Raw genomic sequence first — 18,402 nt, 5'->3', positions numbered from 1 at the left:
AGGTCTCAATTGGTCTGTAATAAGGTATGCACTGATAAGGGGTTGACAGGTATGGGATTGCTGGAAAATAAATATTTTTTATATTCGACCATTTCGCAAACTACACCCTTCACACTGCTGTAGAATTCCCAGGCCTTCTCTGGATCCACCTATTGACCTCTCTTACATCTTTCCTGTCATGGTAAACAAACTCCCCGAGTACTTCTTACGGAACCCACTGGTCCCATGGCCTTCAGCAAAGTACACAGATTCAGAAGCATTGATTCAGTACAAGCAAACTCTGGACCAGTTTCCACATATACTGTCTCATCAGCAGTCAAACTTGCTTGAATCAATGCTGGTTAAGTGGCAGATGTTATAAGCAAGAGCCCTCTCTTTAAGATATTGGTCATAGTGTGACACTAAATTATATAAAATGCAACACAAATCAATGCTGCCGAGTTCATGCACTCCCAGACGGCCTTGGGGCCAATGGGTTGTGTAAAAATATACTTTCATGTGGAGAGACAGATAAATTATGGAGACGTAGCATCTCTTTTGTTATTCATATTCACCACAATGACGCGAGCTAATGTTCTGCTAAACCTTAGCACTCAAAATGTTCTACCAGGAGACCCAAAGGAAAGTAAAAGAAGAGACAGATTAGAAGGAGTTAACTGAGAAACGGGAAGGTACAGAATGAAAGCAGCAACGTTATCAGTTAAGAACGAGAGGAAAAAAAGAGGAGGACACGTGGATTGTATGGATGAAAGGGGAGCGCAGGTCACAGAGAGGAACAGCAAGGACTTGTGGACGGAGCTCTTTCAAGGATTCCTCAAGGTTGGTCACAGGGGAGACGAAAGTGCTGTGGGAGAACATGAGGCTGACTAGGATGATGAAGATGGGTCGTCATTAGACGGAGCTAGAAAGAACATGGGCCTATGGAGAGAAAGCGAAACCCCAATGGATCGGGAGAAAATAACTGTACCAATTTATAAGGACACAGGAAGTGTGGAAATTACAGAAGGGTAACATTACTGTGGCACGCTGCCAGAATAAAAGAGTTATCGACGGAAACGTTGGGAATGAGGTCGATAGATCCTTGACACAAGAGCCCCGTTCATCCAGATCGGCGGAGGTCCGTCACTGATGCTGTATTTGTTAAATCTGTGAAGTCATGGAAGAGCATTTTGGAGGATGGCAGAAAAACGGTCAAGGTATTATCCTCGACACTGACGCCATGATGAGCAGCGCGGCGTGGAAACGCTTAAGAGGAAGCAAACGATAGGGAGCTGCCAGACAGAACGGAGGGACTACAGCGGGTGTGCGGACGCTGCGTGGGAACACAGTTGTGGATGTTGTGGATTATGGTTTAAAGTGAATCGAGAGTTATTGTGGGGTCGTGTGCCCGTCATCTGCACAGATAAGAGCCGCAAGTAAGCAGTAAACCGACACAGCAAGGGTGACGGCAAGCAGTAAACCGATACAGGGTGACATCAATGCTCCTTGTAGATGATAAAGATACATGGGCAGAGAATAGAGGGGCAACGCAAAGACACTCGCATCTGTGCGTAGACGGTATTGAAGAGACGGGATTGGAGGTGAACAAAGTTCAGCGTGGCAAAGGGCGAGGACGTTGTTGTGAAGTGGGGAACTGTGAAGCAACACAGAAGGGGGATGAAAGCGAATGGATAACCTTTGAAAGTAGCAAGTGGATTAATGCACGCTGGTGCGAGTGGCTTTTTTGCGTCAAGAATTGAAGGGCGCTGCAACCAGACGCTTGCACTCATAACGAGCGAGACCGCTACGCGTGCGACCGAGTTTCATTCGAGGGATAACGTTTCACCGACTGCATTTCATCACGGTGAGCAATGAAATGCACTGTATGATGACGCAGTCATGTTTTTCCAGATGGCAATCTTTTTTTGCAGTATGTGAAGTATATTTTGCAACCGGTATGTGACAAAAAATATATAGGACATCACATTTTTACATAAATAGGAATTAATTATACGTTAAGAAGCAACTTTTTCTTTTGACGGATGTTTGTTGTCATCAGACCGAATGGAAATGCGTCGATTAGTCCGTCACCCTGCACGAGTTGAATGGCCAACTCGACGTGTTTGGAGCATTTTCAATCAGGATGCGAAACTGGCCCCGGGAGAACATCATAGCCAGCCCCATTATGATGCAAATTGCCAAATTTGAGTCATAAAATAGACGCCTTCTCGTGACTCGTGGCGATCCATGGCAGGTCCATAATGCTTCCGTGAACCATCAAGGATTTTCAATTTCGATGACAAATAACCGACTTAACCAGACAACTTCCTGTGCACACGCGGGTGGGGCCCCACGCTCTGCCCGGTGACAGCCATTTTGTTTTGCGTCACGTGCGTGCAAATCGTCCACACGTTTAAATTACGATGACCCCATTCTCCGGATTGTAAGGCGCACGATTCCCTCCCCGCCGCCACCCCCCCTTGTATTTTAAAGCAACGTGTTCCTGGTTTCTTAAAATCCGGAGCGTCTACTAATCTGCAGCTCTCGAGAATCCACGGGGTGGATTATAATATTATAAGATTCATTATAATATTATAATATTAATTATATTATAATGATTATAATAATGATATAATAATATATAATTATTTTCATAATAATTATATATTATTATTCCGGCTCAGATCGAAGCGGAGCTCGTTTGCACCTTCTACGTGCACGACGGTTTAGCCATCGGCTGCTCCGCACTCGTCGAGGGTCGGCAACTCGGTGGCCACGTGACCGCAAAGCACGTCGGCAAAGGAGGAGCGATGGCACCGAGGCGGCAAGAATAAACAGACGACCACATTCCACACGTTCACAACCAGTCTACGACCGGAGGGGAACACCCCGACTCCACCTCCTCCTCGCCGATGTTTACGTTTCATCTGGGCCATCCCACAACTCCCTTCCCCGGTATAACGAAGAGCCGACCGTGATATTAACGTGGGCAGCAGAGCCCATTGCGTTCAGGGAAACTAATATTTAACTCCAGTTACTGCATTATTTTAACTGTAATGCATATGTTAATGGCGAAAAAAACATTTCAAGGAATTATTGACTTATAGCTTTCGTGACTGCAGGAATTCATATTCTTTGGGAATTTCGGTAAAGTCACGTAGATAGTTACACAATTAATAAATAAAAATAAACAAAAAACCATGACGTTTCGATCACAAATCCAAAAAATATTTCAAGGAATTATTTATGTTTATTGATTTGATAAAACTGCGAGTGTTTGCATTTTGCTGTCATCTTTAAACATGAAAACACGAATAAAATGTATTCATCCGGTTGTTGATACAACCAGCGACCTACTGGGCCTCCGGTTAGCGTAAGGGTGATGATGGTCACAGTGTTGCAATGACCAAGGTTGGGAAGATATGCGTTTATGGTTCAAGGGTCTTAAGATCACTCATTAAATAACATATTATAACTTGATATTAAAAAGAAACTCCTCTACACAATAAAAATATTGACAAAAATGTAACTCATTAAGACTGAAAATAAACAACGATAGCTTTGGAAAAAAAACTGGAAAACCGCTTTGCAATTAAAAACTTCAATCATGTTCCTGCTTCGTTAAAATTACTCCAGAACAAAACAGCGCTAGAGGAACGAGTGGTGGCACCTGGCGCAAGTGAAACGATCCACCCTGGCCCATTCGATGATTGTAACTTGCCGACCGGCCTCTACTGGACGTGTGAAAAAAGAGCTTGATAGCTCATCGGATTCCTCCTGCAGTCTAAATAAAGATTCTGATTAATGATTCCGATTCAAGGCCACGATCGATTTGAGAACCTACATTGTGGTGAATGTAGCGTCTACTCGTGGCTGAACGGGGTGAACCTATTGCATGCAGCATGCGTGAATCGGAAAACATTGCTTCTAACCCAACTCGATGCTTTCGCCGCGAGCTTGAATATTGAAGGTATAATCAACGCAGCGTCACAGCATCTCTGTGATCTGGGTAAGGTGACTCACAGTATCTCGACAATGGCGTTACATGGGGCAGATAAGGGACTCACTCATGGGAGAGATAGGTGACTCACCTCGCACATCGCTCCCCAGTAACGCCATTAGACTGAAGGTCAATCAATAACCATAACTCCCCACAGCAGACAACGCGATAGACTGGGAGAGGTCCGTGCCTCAAAGCAATTCTTGTGACTATCTTCACTGCTCAGGTGTCCCACGGTCTCTCCCACAGCCCCGTCCCTACTGCTGCCTCCACCCCCTCCACCTAGCAGCTGACCTCCCCCCATGCCTCCTACTGACCCCACAGCTCGATAGGGCTGCCGTGATATCGCCTTGTTATCCTCATCACACACACACACACACTACTATAATGGGGCAAGTGTGAGTTTGTTACTCTGTCCGACATTTTTTCAAGCGCATTTTTTTAGGGCATAGCAAGTGCGAAACGTGACTGTATTCAATTAAGTGTTGCCTTAATGTATTCTTTATGTCGGTAAACGTTTTTAATTAAAATGTGGGAAACGTTACATGCGGTTTATGACATTCAGATTAGCGCGACGCGTTCACGCCACCGGTGACCCATTTACGAGCCATCAGTTGAACAGTTGAACATCCAGCAGCACGACTCTGACGGGCGACGATGATGCCTCTACGGTGGAAGCGCGTAGCAAGTCAGCGAGTTTCATTTTCAAAAGGTCAAGTCACTTAAACAGAGAAAGGAAGAAGACAAGAAACATTTATTTTAAACATTTATGAACAAAATTGCATTGCTTCAATTTCGGTAAAGAAAAATGTCACGTTCATTACTGAACTACACACTTCACACTTGGCCTATCGATTTATAAAAACTTGGGGACTTTTATTACATGTTGTAACCAATGGCGGAGCCAGGATTTTCAGGTAGGGGGGGCAACCCCTCCAGCAATGAAAAATGATAGAGGAGTTGTTAGTAAGTAAGGACTTGTCCTTTGCTTTTCATTCGACGCGTGTGCGGCGATGGCGCAGCCATCGATCGAGGGTCGAATTCGAACTGCGTTGTGTGTTCGGCATCGCACTCGCTGAAGGTGTTGATGCCTTCAGGGAAGTCGTGCATTGTATACGCAACTGCGCACAATTCTGTGAGTCGCTTATAACCGCTTTGCCGTTACTTTTTGCCAATTATGGACTCAGACTATTGTCCTATCATCTCATAGAGTCCCTGGCACTTAATAATATGCTACACAGTGGCAGTGGGGGGTCACAAAATGCCGATTTATTACTAATAAACCCCACTGATCCGATTTGAATGGTAAATACGTTGTTTTTGAAAAAAAATCCTTGATGTTATTGTATATCCATTTCTTACTTAGTAGTTTAGATTTCACTCATTCTAACCTATGAAGCCATCGCCGTTGAACTTGAATCCCGAAGGCCCCTCGGCCCTCCGCAGGACCTAGGAGGTGCTGGCCCGAAACGTCGTGTAAACAAAGGGGCAAGTCATCATGAGACCTGTTAGTAAAGGGGCAAGTCTCATACATCCACGCCGCCTCATTCCACCCAGCAGAGCAACTGGGTACGCCGCCGCGGCTAGCAGATCTCCAGATCGCGTGCAGTGAAGTATGGGCACTCCCACTACTCGTCCTAAACGCGCTACCAGCGTAAAAGAGTAGGCCAAATACCCTCGCGAGCGACTCCTCGAGATCGCCCGCTCGAGTGGAGGCCTTTCCGCCAGCAGCGGCATGAGCGAGGTATCGATGGGCTGTACCGTCGCCTGTTCGTGAAAGGCTCATGACAAAGTTGGAGCTATTACCCCAACAGCAATATCAATGTACAAGAGCAATGCCGATTTAAATAAAGTGATGCCAACATCAACTCGGAACCAGCAACGCTGTTTACACCGCAGTGGGCACAACCACGAGGGTGGCGCTACGCCGCCATCTGCTGGCCGTGTGCAGAACTGCACCGCGAGCCTCGTGCCAGGGCACCACCAACACCGCCGCCGTGGACGTCAGCAAGCCACCACCACCACCTCACTCCCATTGGCGCCCGCCACGATCACCGGCACCTTCTTGTGCCCGGCTTGCTCCGAGTGAAACATTGCACCGAACACGCACTCTTGTTCTTTAGAGAAATGAGAATGTGCCGGCGTTGACCCGCGCACATTGCAATGCGAATATTCAACGTCGACGTGACCCCGTGTTCAAACACGAATGCAGCGGCGCTCATCTCTCTTGGCAGCCCATTGCCAGGATGACAACTCCACATTCCTTTGGCGGGGGGGGGGTCAGTGTGTTTTTTTTTATCAAATGCAGATGTTAGACAACAAAATTGTCAATGTCAAAGGCAAACGATCACACCAAGCAAAGGTAGAAGAAAGGTCTTCACATTAGTTGCAAGAAACTGGATACGTCGAGAGGCAAAGAGGCCGCAGGGGGGTGCAGGCCGTGAAGTCGAGACGGTCAGCAGACAGCGAGCGCTGGGAGGTCCATTCCATCGTTTCCTTTTAAATGCTTGAAAACTCCGGAGGAAGTAGAAGACAAAGGTCACACAGCCGAGCAGATTCGTTCCTCGTCTCGGTGGAAACAGGAGAAGAGGCAGGACAGAGAGAGCCGGCAGCCAGGGAGGCAGCCAGTAGGCCCAGGCCCAAGTCCTGCGAGCAGCAGCAGCACCACGAGGGTGCAGCGGCCATCTCCTCGCAGCGCCCGGTCCCCCCCCCCCCCCGTGCATCGCGAATCGATGCGTGTGGCGCCCGCTGCACCAGGTCAGCAGGAAGCCGCCGCCGTTATCAGCAGCATATTCTCCAAATTACAAGATGCGCTTTTTCCCCTTTGAGGCGAGCGTGTCGTGAAAATGCGGTAGGAGTGAGAGACCAGATCTGTACAGCCTGATTGGCACAAGTGCGAGGCCAGTGCCACTCCCCCGAGCATCTGGAGACGACACCCCGTGACCCTCGTACCATCTAACGCCACCCGCCCGCCGGACACGGTCAACCCTCGGCTGCCTTTTCAAGCGACTCGCCGCTCTCACCTGAGTTCCTGCTGCTCCCTTGACGATAGACGTCCGCGTGGTGGCCATCGCCGTACGAATTTCTGCTCGAGTTCCGTGATCGGCGCGGATCTTCCGGCACGGGCGTGGGCCTCTCGTCCCGCTCGCCGTCGCCACGCTCCTCGTCGTCGTCGTCGTAGCGCTCGACCGCTTGCGCCCTCGTCTGCGCACGCGAGTCGCCTCTTCCGTGGCTGGAGCCGGGCGACCGCCCCCCGTTGCGGTGCTCCCATTCGCCGTCGTCGGGCTGGCTGCCGCTTCGCGAATCGTCCGCGGCGTCCGTCGGCGGACTTCTGGTCGGCGTGGGACCTGTGATTTCCGTAGTCAGGTTCCCGATAGCCTCCGTCACGGAGTTCTTGGCCTGCTCCACAACGGAGCCCAGCTGCTCCACCCAGGAGGACAGCGAGCCAAAGTTTCCCGAAAAGGCCATCGCCGCCCTGTGTCTCCCTCCGCGATCGTTTACCTTCTTCTGCCCGTGTCCTTCGCTTTGAATTTCAAATACCGAACTTGGTGCAAAATCTCCTCATGGTGGAAGAAAATAAGCGTCTTCACAACAGAAGGAAGAAAAAAAATCATTAATAATACGACGTGAATACAGCGTTAACGGCTCTCTGCATCAAACAGGTCAATGATGGAACAAGACGGTATCGTTTACGCGTACCACGCGGATTAGAGCGGCGCACTCCGGAGGGCTCCATTAAGGCCGTGCAAGGTCCCTCCGGAGGTGCGAAAGGAGGCAGAGTGGAGGAAGGTGGAGAGGGGCTCTTGGCAAAGCCGCGTAGAAGGAAGGGGCTTGCGGGCGTTTGCACGTCACATTGAGGCCCCGGAGAAGAAGAATCGCCACCTGTGCAACCTTACGCAAGCACACGGTGGGCGTGCACAGCCATCCTATTGACCGTCGACTGCAAAGTATTACCGTCGCTGTTATTGTGAACGGGTGCGATGGCTTTTGACCAATTTGGGAGACGCTTACATCGCCTTCATCAATCATGGATGCATTGACCGTGAGATGGCAGACAGCAAATGGTTCACGGTGCACTTAACAGTAGGGGGCTGCCGTGTGTGCGGAGCGGGACAATTGGGTCTGCGGCCTCTGACTAATGGCGATGTTTCGGCGGTCCCCTTAATTAATTTAACACCGCTCGCATTTACATCCTGCCGAATCCATTGTGCCGTCATCGATGGCAAAGTGGGGGGTGGAGGGGGGGGCGTTTTCACGTCTTACTTCTGCACGAGGTTCACGCCGCTGTACGTTGGCGAGCGCATGTCCGCAGCGAAACGTTACTGCACTTGACTCTCGAGCTGTGCCAAGATGTGCACCACACTGGCGCAAGCAGCACAACGTGTCGCAGTGTGCCTCGCCATTCATCTCCGCTTGCCAAAGGTTGTGTGTGTGTCTACTGGGGTAGAACTTCTAGATCCGTTTCAGTGGCTAAGTCAATATCAGCATTGACTTGCCAGATGTCAGCGCAAGCTGACATCTGGCAAGTTTAATCGGGAATAAATGTTTTATGTGCAAGTCTATCGTACTGCCTACGACCGAATCACCTGGGATGTGCCCAATCTCACCAGAGCTCAGACGCTAAGCGGGTTTGAGCCTGGATAGCCCTCGGATGGGCGCCCACCGTACATAAAACATGTGGCGTAGACTGCTGTGGAGCTACATCGTCAGCGGAGAGCAGTGCATGCCGTTCAATCATGTGGCATCTGTGCTCCCCATCCTCACCAACCCACACGGACCAGCATGGTCAAGTACGGCCAAATCACCCCCCCCCCCCAATGACCTGCACAGCATTTGGGAGGCACCTCATAAAAGCAGTGGATTGACAATTATGGCAGTATAGGTATACTGTATGTACAAGCATCAGTTAAAATAAATCACTGCGTACCCCGACACATTGCAACCATATGACGCTACTTTATCCGTAAACGACCTTTGAGCCACTAAGTCATCCCACTCCACATTTAATATGATGATATTTTTTTTGCAGTCATTGCTAATGGTGCTGACTGACACTCTCTATAGCAGAGAACCCAGCTCATTCACTGGTGGCTTGCCCAGCTTCAATCCCAGGATCTCAGTGGTGCTGCAGCTCCTGACAATTCCCAAGCCACCCGCCCATCTCCGTCAACTCCGCAAATGTATTTTGCCTGACATTCCTCGCCCTCGAAGACACCGCCGTGACCACCAACCACATCAGAACATCAACAGGCCGAGTGCACATCTCCTTCACGAATGGAAAATTAAAGTGGTCATGCACCCAACAGCGATGGGCCACATAGTAAAGCCACTGTAGTCTGTGATCCTTCAATGGAGGAGGAGGGATAGCAAGACGACACGAACTCTCTCCTCCTCAAGCCCTCTTGTCGTGGCGAGCAGCAGACCTCGACATTGGCAGAGCTCCTGGACACATCGAGCTCCTGGACACATTACCATCCACAAGAAAAAAACCTCCATCCAGTATCAACAATTTAAACTCCAAAACACAAATGAACAAGATTGCACTGATAGGGTGTAAAAATGATGGTCAGTGGAGGAAAGTGTTCGTTATTATAATTCAGCTGGACCAAGCGGATGGCGATATTTAAGCAATCTCCCACCTTGGAAATAGACATATAAACAATTGGAAAGTGTTTGTTCGAATGTGCATATATATCACTATTAGATTGATTAAATGTGTGCCCTTGTTGTCGTGTGTGTGTGTCTGTGCAAATACGCATGCTACAAATACCACATATCCACAAGCCTTGTGCGCATTAATGTTGGAAAATACATCGGTGCCTTGCGCTTACGTCAAATAACCTACATATGAATATCAAATCACAGCACCGAGTATTAAAACATTCATGGGAACATTAAAATACGATTTTAATAGTGTGCCCTATGCAGCGGGTGAATATACGTTATGCAATTTCCATTTGTGCGTTCCTATTCAGTATAAAAATGACACGACCTCCGCACAATACCTCGTATGAATCGGGGGAATTCAAAATGGTTTTTTTAAAACATATTCTAATAGAAAACATTGTGCACATGTCTAGAGATAATGCTTCCTCAATATATGCATTGCATTATTGATACGTATCCTATATAAATTGCAGGCGAGTCAAGGTTGAAGCAATAAATGCCTTCGTTTTACATATTAAAGAAAATCACCGTGCAAAAATATCAGTGCACAGCACGCAGCGCTCGAAGACGTGCATCCTCGTCGTTGTTGTTGTTGTTGTGATCAGCCCTGTGCTGCGTCTGTACAAAAGCAGTGGACAGCGCAGTCCAGTGCTGGATGAAGGCCTCCGCATGCCACGACTGTTGAAGTGGTTGCTTGGCCATGCCACAGGGCCCGTTCAAATATGGTTCGCCGCTGATGTTAGCTGTGGCCGGGCTCATCGCGCAGTACACACGAGCAGATTGTGAGACAATGACACGTGAAATCCGAGAGAGGGAGACCGGTCCTGGGTTTGCCCAGGACTAGCTCGCTGACCAGCCCCTTCTGGACATGTGTGATAAAGAGCTTCATAGCTCATCGGATTACTCCAGTCTACATAAAGATTCTGATTCTGAGTTTCAGAGAAGTCTAAACTGGATATTAGCAAAGTGTGTTTTAGAAAAGTGACACGTGGTCCATGCTTTGCCTTGTTGACGAGAATGCTCCTATAAAACACTGCTGCCAGAAGGTCCATTTGTCAATGGACTTGAGTGTCATGTTTTGTTGGCAACGATACAGACCCCTTTCCTGTTTATTATGAATGCATTACGTACATTATGAGCTAATGCATGCAGCGCATACAGCCAGATTACAGCAGGGAGAAGAGTAAACAAGTCTAATTTACAGTGTCTGACACGCTATTGAGAAACCAAACATATTCATCTTCTGAATTGGCAACAATGCCAACAACAAACAAACCCCTACTACTCTATGTAACAATGATAATAATACTCTTAGGTTTTTTCGGTAAAGTCACGTAGGTAAAAATAAAAATAAATAATATATACATTTATATTATTTATTTTTATTTTTACCTACGTGACTTTACCGAAAAAACCTAAGGGTATGAATCCTTGCAGTCACGAAAGCTTCAAATCTAGAATGATAATAATAGCAACGTCGACGCGGTGTCCGTCCGCTCTTGAAGAGAGAGAACGACTCAGCGGCGCGAGGAACCACAGACGAGCAGGAGCCACGGGCCCAACTGTCACAGACGATTACCCGAGATCTGTGGTCCTCTATATATGAAGGTGTTATTGGTCAACTCATGACTGTTTACATATACTGGGTGTGAGCCTATCTACTGCATGCAACTTTCACACCCCAGTATATAGAATAAATAAATAACGTTAATACACAATAGAAGGTTTAGAGTGAATAATTGAAGCCAGGGTCATCCAAACCTCCTGCACTGAGGGCCGGATTGACTAACATGCTCGGGGCCGTGGGTCAGCAACGGAATAATTCATGAAGAATTGAACAGAGATGTACTCAGAAAAGAGATAGGAGGAAGCTAGGAGGTTTATGCTTTTAAAAGAGAGATATATACAGTATATAAAAGAGAGACATGTTTAAAAAGAGAAATATCCGAGATTGGAAACGAGTTGGGAAAAGGGAAGTTACAGATTGGAAACCCGTGAATTCAAAAGATAAGCGACACAGAAGGGATATCTATTCATAAGAGATGCTTATAGCCAGCGTTTACTGTATCAAGACAGATACCTCAATATCCAAGGATCATTTCGGTCTGAAGCTTGAAGACTGGACATGAGGAGTGAACCCTAAAAACACGAGCAAAGCGCTCCGAGCTCCAAACATCGATCCACACCAGACACCAGAAATCACAAGGGAGCACTTGCCCCAGTTCTGTACGTCCTGGGCATTAACACAGGAACCTAACATTCATAATGGACCTTAGTCTGCCTGTATGAGCCGCAGATATAAACACTGAAGCCGATGCATTATAGATAAGGGAGCCATCATCTGGCTTTCTGAGCCACAGACATTAACAATTAACCAGAGCAATTACAACGGTGCCTTGGTCCGGCTCTGTGAGACTTGGTCATTAAGGATGATGGTGAACTCGACGAATCCCAAATACATTCGAATCTTACACATCCCATCAACATCCTCGGTGGCGTTGCATCGCTAATTATCAAGCTACGGCCTGCCATGCCTTCAGTTGCCGTTGGCAACATACACAACACGTTACAGTGACAATGGACTTCGGCACGCCGCCTTAGGCCAAGACTGCAGTTCATTGTGCTTATTGATGGAATGCCACGGGAACATTCCCGCTCGTGCCATTCCATTTGCCGTGTATGGATTTCAAGGTGCGTAGAGGAATGTCCCTTTCAACGCAAACGGAATGAACGACATTCACGGAGACGATGCAACGCAAAAAGTCGCCGTGGCCATGACCACATCTCTGGACGCGACACAAAATGGGGGGGGGGGGGGGGGGGGAGAGGCAAGACACATCGCGTCTCCCTGCGGCGTCCTTGGGCCCAGAGGCCCAGAATATCAAGTGGGCAGCAACAAGCAGCACGGTCAACGTTGTCATCGATGAGAGTGAGCAGATTTCTGGGCAAGTGGAGGGGGATATGCTTGGTTCTCCAACAGGTTTTTTTTTTTATCGAGGTCAGAGAGTGAGGATGTAAAATGCTACGGGGCAGGTAATAAAGAGGACTGCCCGATTCGTAATATGGTTCCTTCGTGTTGATCGTGTCGGTGCCAATGTTGAACTGGAACCCTCCACCACCCGACAGAGCCAGCTGATTCACGTTGTCACGTGGGTGAATGTGCCAATTGATTTGGTCTATCGGCAAAACTGGAGGAATGTTGAAAGGAAAACACAACAGTGACAATGACTGTACGACCTTTTGCTGGAGATAACAATAAACTTGATCGAGTGTTCAGCAAAAAGCTCAGCTCTCGCGTGACCTGAATCGTATGGGTCACAAAAGCCCACAAATACAAAGAGGAGAGAGACAGCCTGTCAAAGGTGTGAATGAAGATTCCCCATAGAGAAGAAACGAATGGGGCGTGAGGCGGTAATGTTTACGTCAACAATGAGAAAACATTAAGTACATCAGTCATCCTTCATCGCCGGTTAGGAGACATCGTTATAGTTGGTGGTAATGACGTTGGTTTGGCAGGTGTTTACTTTTTAAGCAACCTTGATTTAAAAAATCAAAACTCTTAAAAACTCGCCCAGCACCAATCAAGATGTATAAACCGCACCTCACACTTGACGCGCAACTACTCGCTCAGACGTGGACAAAGCAGCTGCAGCCAATGATGGAGTTGTGCGATAACGAGAGCAATTTGGGTTGCACAACCGATCGCTCGCGCGTGGATCCGCCTTAAAAAAAACTTGCCCAGATATAGCGCAGGGCCAGCTCTAGTGCAGTGCAAAGCATTTGTCTGCAACGAGGGGCATACCCAGCTTGTCGTGAAGACTCCGCTTGTCCTTCCTCTGCCGTAGCTGGGCCTCCAGGCAGGGCAGGCCTCCCACGTCGGCGAAGCACAGCTTCTTGTTGATGAAGAGGAAGAGCAGCACCAGCAGCAGCACAAAGAGCCCCACCGCCGACAGGAAGCCCACCGCCTCCGGGGAGACTGCCGGTGGCACGGGGAGGAGAGACAGCGGAGGCCACGAGCAGAGAGACAGTCACCGCTGAGCGAGGCAGCAGCAACACTCGCTGGGCCACAGCTCACAACCAACTTCAGCCGCATTTGGCAAATGGGAGGATATTTGAGACTCCAGACAAAGCCCGCTCATGCCACTCAACGCTCCATGCATTCACATTCACGATGGGTTAACGATAACAATAAAGGTGGCGTTAATGATATCACAGGAATGTCAATTTACAATGGCGATGGGTGGCGCACGCCTGTAATCCAGCTCAGCAGAGGTGGCGGCAAGGGTCGGTGGGTCACACGCACGTTGTGAAACATCCTTCCCGTGGGCGTCGAGGTAAGAGACGGTGGTCAACACGATCCTAACAGGATGGGATATAGTGTTGCCCCTTCGCACACGAGAGTTTTCTCCGGGTGCTTCGGTTTCCTCTCCCACTTGTATGCACACTCACTCATTGGTTGAAAATATCTTAAGCTATGTGCCTCCGTGTCTGTGGATTGCACCGCGTTGTGTGATGCAATTGCATATTTGGTGCAAAATAAAACAAAGCAGCTTGACCCCACACAGTAAATGCCAAATAATTCATCGTTCGTGTCATTGTGGAGAACATAAGTAGCAAAATAAATAATCAGACAATTTGCCTCCTAAACAGACCTGACATTGATAATAAAAGAAACATATTTTTCACACATCCCATCAGCCACACAGCGCTTGCGACAAGAGGCAAACTCTCTCCGCCCGGCCAAGTCCAACGTCTCGCAGGCCGATCCCTCACGGCGACAGCCGGCGTGCTCCCGACGGAGCTCTTTCCCTCTCGGAGCGCCGACACAAACTATTACAGCGGCCGCGCACATTCACTCGCGGAGGAGCCTTACCCCAGAAACCGAGCGCTCAAGTCCAACGGACAGTTTTCCATTACGTCGATACATTCACCATGGAAACGAAAATGTCTTCGAGTTTTGCCAAACCTTTTTTCATTGGGCATGTCAAAGAACTTTTTTTTTTCTCCACTTATTACACAACCACCGAATCTGAACAACACAAGCGCAAAGATTGATAATGACCGTTCTGTAACGACCGCCAACCGACGGTCGATGGGAGTCGCCCACTGCCACACTCGCGCTGAAGTTTGCAGAACGTTCGCGGAAACGAATCTTGCCTATTTGGACATCAATCTGCACGGATGGACACATCGGGTCACTTGGCGCTAGCACACCCAACCACGCAGCCACATCGCGAAACGGCTAATCGCACCCCGGGCACGCGAGCCTCACAGTCCCACATTCACAATTCGTGCACCGACGCAGACGACGAGATGGCATTCGGAAACAAGGACATGAGCGCACAAAAATGAACAGAAACCGAAAAGTCACGAAGAGATGCATTTCTGAAATTATACTGAGCGGCAGAAAGAGAACCACAAGGATTATGGGACATGCGTAGGCTTATTAAATCACTCAAAGTGCTAAGGACAGTAAGTTGTCTTGGGCAGGATAAGTTGCTAAAAGTGATGCTGGACAATGGCCAAGAATGACGACGGACTGGAAGCCAAGGAATGGAACACGTCGAAAAGTCGTCCACCGTGGAGGTGGAGCGATAGGTCCTGTGCAGGTGCCGGGTGGATTCACGTTTCGCAGGATTGAGGAGACCTTCATCCCGCAGTGGATAAACCACGGCTGACGATGATCGATCCATGTTATGGAAAGCACGATCTTGTTGCCCTTTGAAAGAGCAGCCCTGCAGTGTGAGCCATGCGTCACAACCACGCGGCCGTGAACGTCGCCTTCCACCGGATTTTTGGCGAGGACGCGCCGATGATATATCCGCGTTCCTGGCGGCGCGTGACGCGTCCATGCCGCTGCGAGGTGCAACCACCGCGCGCACAATGAGAACGAGAGCCACCCCCACCCACAGGTGTTGCCGACTCTGTGCCAAGGCACGAGATCACAACTCCCCTTACAGAGCTCGGTGGATGAGTAGGCTTGGTTGGAGCAGCAAAACTGAGGGAGGCGTCACACTTAGCCGAATGGCGTCATTGAAAAAACATCCAAAACACGCGAAGGTCATGCGCCTTTTATACACCGCGTGTGTCGTACCCACGCGGCTAAGCAACACTACATCTTAACAAACAAAATGAAACCAAACTGGAAGTCAATAGGAAGAGGTTCCCGCGTATGTGAAAACATAATAATCTCGCGTACAGGTGGCGTGCGGATGACCACATCATCGCGCGACCGTGAGAGATGGCGACGGGCGGCTTGGGGAGGGGCCTTCACCCAGCAGTGGACAGACCATGGCTGACGAGGATGATGATGATTATAGGATCTCCCAAGCGGGTGGAAGTTGTGGGTATGGGAGAGATGGGTGGAATGTAGAGGAAGCAGAGAGACAAGAGAGAGAGAGAAGCCACTCGGAGCACAGCTGAGTGCTGGCCCCGGGGCAGCTCCAGCACAGCGACGCCGCCCTCCCCCCCTCCTCACACGGCGCAACGCAATCGTGGACTTCGTGCGTCGCGGGGCCGCCCGCGACGCGAACCACCCACGCGCTGTCATCCTATTGTGCGCCCGGCAAAGCAGCTCCTGGGGGTGCCAAACGTCAAGCGAACGGCACTCCCCGTTATCATCCCCGCACCCACCCGCCCGCCCGCACCGCACAATGGAGCACTGCATGGGGAGAGCGCGCGCAGTCGCCCACACAAAGCGGAGCGCTCGCGGCAGCGCGAGGCCAACGGACCGGGCGGCGCAGCACGGTCCAGTGGCCTTGCGTGGGGCCACCAGCGCCATGCAATTTGCATTATGAACGCACTCTGCACGCCGCACTCTGCACGCCGCACGCCGCACGCCGCACGCTGCACGCTGCACGCCGCACTCTGCACGCGCACCAGGCTGACGCGACACTTGACAGCAGTGTGCAAGAAACACGATGTTTGCGGAGGCGTTTAGGCAATTTGGCAGCCAATTATGCAGAATATACACAAAACTGACAACATAAAGACTTGTCGCTTGCTCTTCTTTTAAGAACGTATTATTAAAGTAACAAAAAAACTGTATTTTTTTACAGCTATTTCCTCTGGACAAAATTATTTAGTCGGGGGTGGGGTAAATTGTACTGTTTCCACGGTATATATATACTGTATTTTTTTCAATGCAATAGGATATCAATTATATCACGTGACGATTTTGACGATATCAGTTTACCATCGCTTTGTAATTGTTTCACTTTTATTATTGCACACTCTTCGTGCTCTGCCGTACTCCCCAGTGCAGCAAACTATCACCAAACGGTTCTTCGACTCAAGTGGACTCGACATGAGCCCTTCACGACTTCTCATCATGCAACTAGACAACTTACAATGCTTACGACGTGCATGCTATCAAAACATCATGACGTCATATCACTGGCATGCGGTTCCATTAACCTAGGAGACATATGGCACGCAACTTCAATTGTTATTTAAAGCATGCGGGCTTTTGCGACCAACATTATGATTCACACTTTATTTTGAGGTCAGACAACGTAAGTCGATTGTGCGTCATGCACCCTCCGTCACCCGACACAGCCAATTAATAAAGCCGTCACATAATGAACAAACGTGGCCAATCTATGACGGCTTCGCCGTGGTCAATCTATGGCCGCTTCAGCAGCAGCAGCACCGCTGTGCTGGAGAGCGATCCCGAGACTGGAGGGGGACATTCTAAAAACATTCTGGAAAATGCCTGATGATGCTGATTGCAACCGTCAACGAAACGTCCGTAGCCTGTAGCCACTTGTTGAACGCGTGTGGCTCGCTGTCCAACAACGTCTCGGACGGTGGTGGTGGTGGCGGTGGCGGCGGTGGTGGTGGTGGTGATGTTGGCGGTGGTGGCGGTGGTGGTGATGGTGGCTGTGCTGAAGCAGTCATCTACTGGTCACGTTTGTTCATCACGTCACAGCTTTACCAATTGGCTGTGTTGGGTGGAGGAGGGTTTAAAACACACTTTTTCCTGCCTCTCAATCATGAGCTCAATTGTTATTGTGAATTGTTACTGTGGCCCTTTCATAAATATTATCCCGGGAAATAAACACGTAAAATAAAATAAAATAGATCAATGACAATCATGATATGATAATACTATATGTAGCAATACATAGAGTGCGATTTGATTACCACTGGACCTTATATCACACGATATACGGATACATTATATTGTAGTATCACAACCCTCGTAAATTGTTAATTCCTCATGGTTTACACAATCATACGCGGGTGCCGGGCGGTCGCATGAGCTGTTTGCTATCATTTCGTGCCATACACCTTTGGACAACTTGTTTCCGTGGTTAGCCAAGGGCAATGGACTTTTTACACCAAAGCTTTAGCTTATGAATGAAACGAGAAACATAATTTGTTATGACGAACGTTACGATCGCACACGCACGAGCAGGCTTTCCCATAAGTATTTTTTTGCAAGAGGATATATTGAACATGCATTTGCCGAGTGATATTTGATCGTCTCGATGGGGGCGAGTCATCTGCGGCACGTGAGCCGCCACCGTTGCCTGCCGCTGTCCACGGATTTGAATTTATAGCGAGCGTGGTCGCTCCGAGTGAGAAGTCCAACGTGACCCCACTGCCAGTAAAACGCAGGTTGCCGTGAAACTCGAGAAGTAGAAAAGTACGAGATAATCCACGGAAGACGTTCAGCAACACATACGAAATACGAAAAAAGGACAAAACTGAAATGGTTTTGGATGTTGAGCAAGCCTTCCGCATGCCCTAAA

At 48.9% G+C, this 18,402-nt stretch overlaps 1 protein-coding gene across 1 annotated transcript in view; it reads right to left on the bottom strand.

The window, feature by feature from the left end:
• Positions 1–18,402, bottom strand: part of LOC144729577 (uncharacterized) — a 39,551-nt gene that overhangs the window by 14,515 nt on the left and 6,634 nt on the right. The window contains exons 2-3 of the mRNA XM_078609926.1: positions 13,449–13,622; positions 7,003–7,563 (exon numbers count right to left, since the gene is read on the bottom strand). Coding sequence (XP_078466052.1) covers positions 7,003–7,447 — 445 coding nt within the window. The 5' untranslated portion in view covers positions 7,448–7,563; positions 13,449–13,622. The remainder of the gene's footprint in view (positions 1–7,002; positions 7,564–13,448; positions 13,623–18,402) is intronic.

This window comes from Lampetra planeri, chromosome 33 (genome assembly GCF_965212315.1).
Source record: "Lampetra planeri chromosome 33, kcLamPlan1.2.h2, whole genome shotgun sequence".
Lineage (NCBI taxonomy): Eukaryota > Metazoa > Chordata > Hyperoartia > Petromyzontiformes > Petromyzontidae > Lampetra > Lampetra planeri.
The sequence above is the reverse complement of the archived record's forward strand: the minus strand, read 5'-3'. Positions and strand labels throughout refer to the sequence as shown.